Below are 7,778 nucleotides of genomic sequence, written 5' to 3' on the forward strand. Positions count from 1 at the left end.
AAAAAAAAAAAAAGTGTATTTGTGTTTAACAACTTGTCATGAAATACCTACTTCCGCAGGTCTAGTGGTTGGCAACCCTGCCCATGGCAGGGGGTTGAAACTTTGAGGTCCTTTTCACCTTGGCCATTCTATAATTCTATGAAGCTTTATCAGCTGTTTTAGAAAGGCATCCAAAAGAACAATTTTAAGATATGTAAACTTTGCCAGGAGAACAAGTGGACATCTATCTGTAGCCCACAGTCATGGACTCATAACATCGTTAGTTTCTTTTAAAGGAACAGTATTAAGTTACAGGAAAAAACTCCAAGCTCACACACTCCTACCCAACAACTAACTTGGTTAAAGTACATTCAACATATTGTTGGAAACACTCAATTCTAGATGACAATTTTTTCCTATCACAGGCAGTGGGAACCTAAATGACAAAAATACTTGCTAAGAAGTTACAATAGTTAACACACTTGGTAGATATTTGTTCAACAAACAAACACTCCCTCAAAAAACAACAAATGAAGTGACTATGCTCACAGTGGTGACTGTTCCAGAATTACTGGTACAAAAAGAACAAAAACCAACTGTTCTTTAGTACCTTCAAAATCCTGTAGAATATGACCTTCTTTAAATGGCAGGGTTTGCTTTTGCTGCTGGTCCAACATGCTGTGCACTGTAATGAAATCCTCATCCAGAGCAACCACATAGGGAAAGCACAAAGCTGCTCCAATCACGTTCTCCGACCAGTGCACAGGAGCACGCTGCGAGATGCCATCTACAGTTGCAAACATGCCTACAAAAAGAAAGAAGCCTGAGGCTCACACTAATTGAAGAGCATTTCCCCCCACCAGTATTGATAACAAGGTATAGGAATAGTAGGTCTTAGAAGAACAGATGCAGCATCAGATGGCACAGTGGCAGCACGTCACACCTCCCTGGATCTTACAAACCTGTTGGCTTGTTCAGTTTGAAGCTGTTCTTTATCCAACACCCATAGAAACAAATACCACAAAGAATGAAAAGAGAAATATTGAAAAAGCTACTAATATATAATCCAATTATTTTTATAAAAGTATCTTTAACAATTATGACATGTTGTTCAAATTCATCCCTAACCATAAATATTTAGTGAGGTTGGATGTTCAAACAATATTGTCTTAATAAGAGCTGCAGATCTGCACAACCTGACCTATCCCTCAATAAAGGCCTATTTGATCCTTGCAGCATCATATGCCCAAAGAGGATGCCAGTCCGTATGCTTCTTCACTTCTCCACTTTGCCAGGGCTAAATTTGCACAGAATGAAATTAGAGTTCCTTCAGAAAAGCCACTTCTTGAAAGGTGTTTTCAAACCTCTTAAAAAAATATTCAGAAACAACATATAAAGCTAATCTTTACATAAGCCAAGCACAGATAAAAAAATATCTTTAATATCCCAATGATACCTATGCTGTCTTATCAAATCAATGATATTAAATCCAATACCTTCAGTTAATATATATTTCTTTTTGCTGCTACTGTCCTTTCTTCCTCTCTGTTCTGTTCTTCCTAGTTTAAAAGTATGCCTTGCTTCTGGATCATAAGCCTTTGCTTCCATTTCTTGTACTTAGTATTCACCAATTCTACTTTCTGAGACTTTTCTACTATTAACTGATGGAAAATGCCTGTCTAGACTTGCAGATGTTGTTCAATAATTCTTCGACAACTGAGCATCATGTAAAGTTCTGTTATGAACATGAACACGTACCACTTAATATCAGAATTCTCACTCCACTAAAAAGACATGCCTATGAATATTGCTCTTCAGCAGGAATGAGCCACTTGGCAGCTGGCAGAATGAGTCTGAGTTCTAAAGGATAGAGGAGATTAAAAGATTATGTTATTCAATTTACAAAAGCTCTTCCAAACAGAGAATAATGAAGCAAGGGTGAGGTAAGGGTAGCTGGGTAGCAGTGCCACCCTGAAGGGAAACAAACAAACAAAAACCTAACACCTCTCCCTCCCTGACCCCAAAAAAGTGAATAAAGCAGATGGCTGTAGATTTTTTTTTTTTTTAAACAGAACTATGGTATAGAAACTAAGTTTCTGGATCCTTTAAAGAGCTTTGAAATTATCAATCCTTTCCTTTGACTAATGGTGCTGCACAGTCATGATTTCACACCTGACTATTAGCAAATGTTATTAACTTTTACACTAACAACATCACTTTTTCAAACAGCACACTGCAGAAAATACTGCTTTGCCACAATATCCTATCCAAATTGACTTGGATATTCTTACACTTAGGAAGCAAAATTTTATGCAAAGCTGACTGCACTACTCATTTTTAATACCTTCCAGTTGTGACTCCTTGCTATCCTGTACTACAATTCCATTTCAAAAGGTGGGGGGAGGGAGAAAAACAAACAAACAAAAAAAACCAGTAACAAAGTCAGGAATAATATTTGAAATAAAAATTGTTAAAATTTTAATATTTCTTTGATATTATTAAAACACTTTTTTTTCATTATGATTATTTTTAAATCACAGAGCTCTTTTAATTGATCATTAAAAAGAAACCCTTTAAGGAAGTGAAAAGACAAGCAGAGCAAAGCACAGTACTTTTCCAACTCAATATCTGTCTACAGCCCTCAGCTCTCAACAGCTGAGGCTTCTGAGGTAGAACAATGTCATTTCTAGTCTTGACCAAACTTTCACCCACAGATAACAGCAACAGCAGGAAGACCATGGTTCCTGGTTAAGTGATATAGATGAAATCATGGATTGATTTTGTATTAGAAATGCACGTGCTATCCAAAAGTTATAAAATTGACTCAAAACACAACAATACTGTTAGCACTAAGAGATCTACTAATCTGTAGAACCACAGAAGTTTAAGGGCTAGCAGAAGACATCCAGAATGACCCTCTACACTCAACAAAGGACCAACTTACGTATTTGCCTGATGGACTCTGCAGTGTTTTTGTTAGTTTTTAAACAAAAGTTTTAGTGAAAATATCTGGGAAAAAGTGCAGTAAGAAAAAGCACGATTATTTAGTTGCCTTTTCTAAACAACATGAAAATTTCTGGTTATCATAAAAGCTGACATCAAAAGGAATACTACAAGTGGGTGAAAACAGGGAACATGTTGGTTGCTGTTGACTACTATGCTTTATACACTATCACCAACTGCAAGAAAATGAATTGCATAACCTTTTATGAATCATTCTGCTTAGCACACGTGCTTGTTGCAAGTTATAGGCTGCAGCTGTCCATTTGTAGGCTACTCAATCACTATGCAACTGTTCAAACCATGCACCACTGAGATGAGTTAATGCCGGAAAAAGAATAAACTGTAATTAATTATATAAAATTTATATATGCACTGACGTTGATTAGATGAAATTGGGAGGGAACATCCTCACTAAATCAGCTTCGACTCACTTGCTCTTGCTCAAAACCTAATCCAGTCAGGTTTTAGGTATCTTTGAGAACAGACTCACACCCTTTTCAGATTCCATCCTTCAGCCACCATAATAATGAAGTTTTTTCTTGAATTTTGGTACAATCTATGCAAGCTCTTTCTTCTTCAGACTGAACAGTCCTAAGGCTGCTCAGCCCTCCTCAAACAAAATGCAGCAATCATCTTTGTATCAGCTACTGCTCTCACTTGGGTATCACATACAAACTTATTGTGGGTGCAATGCATACCACTATCCACGTCATTAACATCAGAATTGTCCTCACTATTGGCCCACTGAGATACACAGCTTATGACTGAACTGAAGCTGAGCTTTGTGCTGCTGCCTGCAACCCTTTGAGCCAAGATTTCAACCTACGTCAGTATCTAGCTTGTTCTTCATCTGTTTGCCTATAAGAATGTTATGGGAGATAGCATCAAAAGCCCTGAAGTCCGCATTACTACTCTCTCCTCATCCACCAAGACTACCAGACAGGTCAAAAATTATCCTTTCGTAAAACCACGTTGATTAATCACAATTAATTAAACCCCTCAGACTTTTTCTTTTCTCTGTCCTCTGGCATGCGGTTGCCTGCCCCATTCAGTGGTGGGCACACATTTTCCCTAGCCTTCCTTTCCTGTTAATATACTTGTAGAAGCTCTTTTTGTTGTCCTACATGGTATCAACCAGATTCATTGGCAATTGGACTTTGGCTTGCACAATCTCATCATCGCATGCATGGATTATGTCTCCATATTTCTCCCAGGTCATCTGTCTCTGCTGCCACCTCCTATAGAACCATAGGAAAGGCCTCGCAGGAGTCTAGGTAGATAACATTAGTTGCTTTTCCTTTGTCTACTGATGACATCACTCCATCATCGAAAGCCACCAGATTGGTTAGGCTGTCACGGATCACAGAATAATATAATCATAGAACCCTTAGAGTTGGAAGGGACCTTAATCTAGTCCAGCTCTCCTGCAGTGAACAGGAACATACATAGCTTGATCAAATTGCCCAGGGCCTGATCCAGCCTCACATTAAGTGATGTGTCAAAACCTCTAATATTCCAGGGATAGTCACACCAATTGGTGCTGGGAATGTGCACTCTGTGTCAGTAGGTAAGAAATGTTTGTTAAAAATTATTAAATAAAGCCTATGCTGTAGAAAATCAGATTAGAAGCATAGAACAACAGCCTCCTGAAAAACTGAATTTTATCAAGCAGAGTTTCATGCGTAATCACAAATAACTGATTTTCAATTCTGTATGTACTAATTACTGAACAGAACGAAGATGTACCAAAAAGAAAAAAATCAAGTTCCCACTACTTTTCAGAGAACTATACACTAGCTGCAAGTAGAACCAAAGTACTGAATAGTTCAGTTCATAGGTCAACCATGAACAATTCTAATTTTCACTTTGCTTGAATGTTACGTTAAAGAAACTCAGATCTTTTACTTTATGATGATGATGATTTCAAGCAGTTTGTTGCTGCCAATTCTTAGTTTGTCTGAACTCAAAATCAAGTTAACCTAGTAGACAAATGTCCCTTTAAAGCCTATAGACCCAAATATACCAGTGTAAATATTTTCCACCTCAGTAACAAGTCTGAATTCAACAGACACACTACCAAGTGCCAAATGAATGTCTTAATTGATAAGATGTACATAAGTGAAACAAAATTGATACTTAAGATTCATATCAAGCCTTTCTAAGTCCATCCACTTTACAGCAGTAGTGTACTCCAAATGCTGAGATACACAATGTTTGTATTATAAAGTTGCTCAACTATTTTCTCAACTTCAAAAAAGGCTAAATTCACCAAGAATTCTACTGAAGAAGAACAGGTAGGTACATGGTACTATACAGAACTGCAGGAGGAGTAGAACAGGAAACAGGTGATTAGAAAAGATCAGAAGATGAGTTTGGCAAAGAAAAGCTATATAGTAAATAGCAGTCTTACTAAGTCTGAGCTTAAGATTTGCCTGTACTATGGAGAAATGACAAAGCTTAAAGTATATCTAGAGATGTACATTTGCTTAAGATATCATATCTATTATTTTCAGCACAGGACAATCTACTTATACAGGAATACTGGTTTCTCTAAGGGCTTTACTATATAGCTGCCTTCTAGGGAAGCAGATAAAAGTAAAAATCTAACTAAAAACAATTTTTCCTATTTTTTGAAAACACATCCATTCTTCTAAAAATAAACAAAGAAATAGGCAGACAAAGCCAAAGCAGTTGAACAGAATCTGGTTCATTCATAAAAAAATATTAAAGAATGAGATCTCCTCAAGAACATGCCAAAAAGGAATATTTCCAGATAGTCAATTTACAAATTTTAACTTTCACAGCACTACTAAATTGGTTAATGTCCATAAATTTGTGTCCACATCTAAAGCAACAAATAATTCTAATGTAGATGTATAACCAATATAGCTTAGAAAAGTCTCAAATCTGAAAAAACAAGTACATCGCAGAACATCCTTAATTTCCAAAAGGAGATATTCTAATTAATCTCCACATCTATCAGGAAAAACTGGTAAGTTGATATATCTCTTGCATCCTGGTCACAAGCTGCAAATTCAGTATAAACAGTTGATTACACTCATGGTTTTCTTCAGAATTTATTAAAATAAAAAATAAAAAAAGAAGCACCTAACTATTTGAGATCTATTTGTATTATGCTATTCCTAATATGCTAGCGATGATACACAAATTGCATCTCCTAAATGTAGAGTCATATGGCAAACAGCATGCAAGTATTGTGCTTTTGGTCTGTCAACTCCAGGAAATTGCAGCTTTTCCAAAAAAAGCTCAAGATTACTGAACTCACAGCATTTGTTGGTTTAGACAAATTGCAGCAGCATTAATCCTTGAAGTTATCTATTAGAAGAGAGTGCTGTTCCTCATGACCTAGCTCTATTTTTGCAAAACTGAAAACTACTGCTAAAAAAATTAGACATATTACCACTGGCTACTGTGACAACACCTATAGTTCCAACAGTTTACTTCTGCAGGATTTAGGATGAAGTTTAATTCTCCTAACAGTTCTTACTGTTGTTGTAGTAAAACACACCTATATGCTAGTCTTCTACTGCTTACCCTGTGGGTGTCTACATAGACACAAAGCTTTCTACTGACATGATTAAAATACAAATAACCAGATTTTTGTGCGCTAAGACAAGAGAGCAATAAAAACATTTAGTACCAACAATTTACCACTGAACTTTTATCTCAGCATTCCAGCACAGACCTGTGAAGAAAGGTGTCATTATTCTGTAAAATACTGTTACTTAAGCTTTGACTCACAAGTTCAAAAACTGAAAAAAAGAGTAAGCTTAGTCTTACCTAGCCCTCCAGGACCAGCCAACAGGAACTCTTGTCTGCCTATTCTTTTCACAATTGGCCGTTTCTCATCGCTGCAGTAGGGAAATAGATCCTGGGAGTTGCCAGTATTATAATTCAAAATGATATACTGCGTAGTAAGTGCAAGACATAAGTAATAACCATCTACAGCCACTGCACAGGGCTGCTCTGGGGTAACCACTTCCTTCACTATCTGGACCCTGTCTTCAAACACCATGAACATCTGAATGGTCCGTCGCTTGACTGAGATAATGCAGACTTCAACACAGAAAGGGTCCCCACTCACAGGATTCTCATTTAATGTAAATGTCACAGCTCCTTTGATTCTAGCGCCCGTGGGAACAGGTTCCAAGTTCATCATATTAACTAGTGTTATTGTGTTATCACAAAGCACAAGAAGCCTGGTGAGTGCAGAAGCTGCTTTCAACTCACTCACGGGCTTCTTGAAGCCCAGGTATTTATGCAGTTGCTTGGTGGCCGCAAAAGTTATTTTTCCAGATGTTGATACCTTCTCATCCAACATAAAGTGATAGATAAAGCAGTCGTTGGTTCCAATATAGAGGTTCTTTCCACAACACTCAATGCATTCAATGTTGATGTGATTTTTGTCTCCCATTAACATCTCCCGCTCAACAGCAGAGACGAGCTTGAAAGCTTTAACACTCATCGTGTCTTCTGGGTGATCTGATTAAAGAGGAAAAAAGTTATTAACCTCCATGCATGCCAGCAAAAGAAATTTAACATTCACCTGTACAAAAGCTGTATTGTTGTATCTTTAATGCTCATACAAGTGTTTGAGTTAGACAGGATCCTTAAAGGCCATCTAGTCCAACTGCCCTGCAATGAACAGAGACACCTACATCTGGATCACGGTGCTCAGAGCCCCATCCAACTCGACCTTGGATGTCTTTAGGGACAGGAAATCCACCACCTCTCAAGGCAAGCTGTGCTGGTGCCTCATCACCCTTATTGTTAAA

The 7,778-nt window shown here is 37.4% G+C and overlaps 1 protein-coding gene across 1 annotated transcript in view; it reads right to left on the reverse strand.

Annotated features, from left to right (window-relative positions):
- Positions 1–7,762, reverse strand: part of TGFBRAP1 (transforming growth factor beta receptor associated protein 1) — a 31,130-nt gene extending 23,368 nt beyond the window's left edge. Inside the window, exons 1-3 of the mRNA XM_003203178.4 lie at positions 7,662–7,762; positions 6,784–7,485; positions 590–784 (exon numbers count right to left, since the gene is read on the reverse strand). Of these exons, the coding sequence (XP_003203226.1) occupies positions 590–784; positions 6,784–7,468 (880 nt within the window). The 5' untranslated portion in view covers positions 7,469–7,485; positions 7,662–7,762. The remainder of the gene's footprint in view (positions 1–589; positions 785–6,783; positions 7,486–7,661) is intronic.
- Positions 7,763–7,778: the final 16 nt, after the last annotated feature.

The sequence above is a fragment of the Meleagris gallopavo genome, chromosome 1 (assembly GCF_000146605.3).
Source record: "Meleagris gallopavo isolate NT-WF06-2002-E0010 breed Aviagen turkey brand Nicholas breeding stock chromosome 1, Turkey_5.1, whole genome shotgun sequence".
In the NCBI taxonomy this organism is placed as follows: domain Eukaryota; kingdom Metazoa; phylum Chordata; class Aves; order Galliformes; family Phasianidae; genus Meleagris; species Meleagris gallopavo.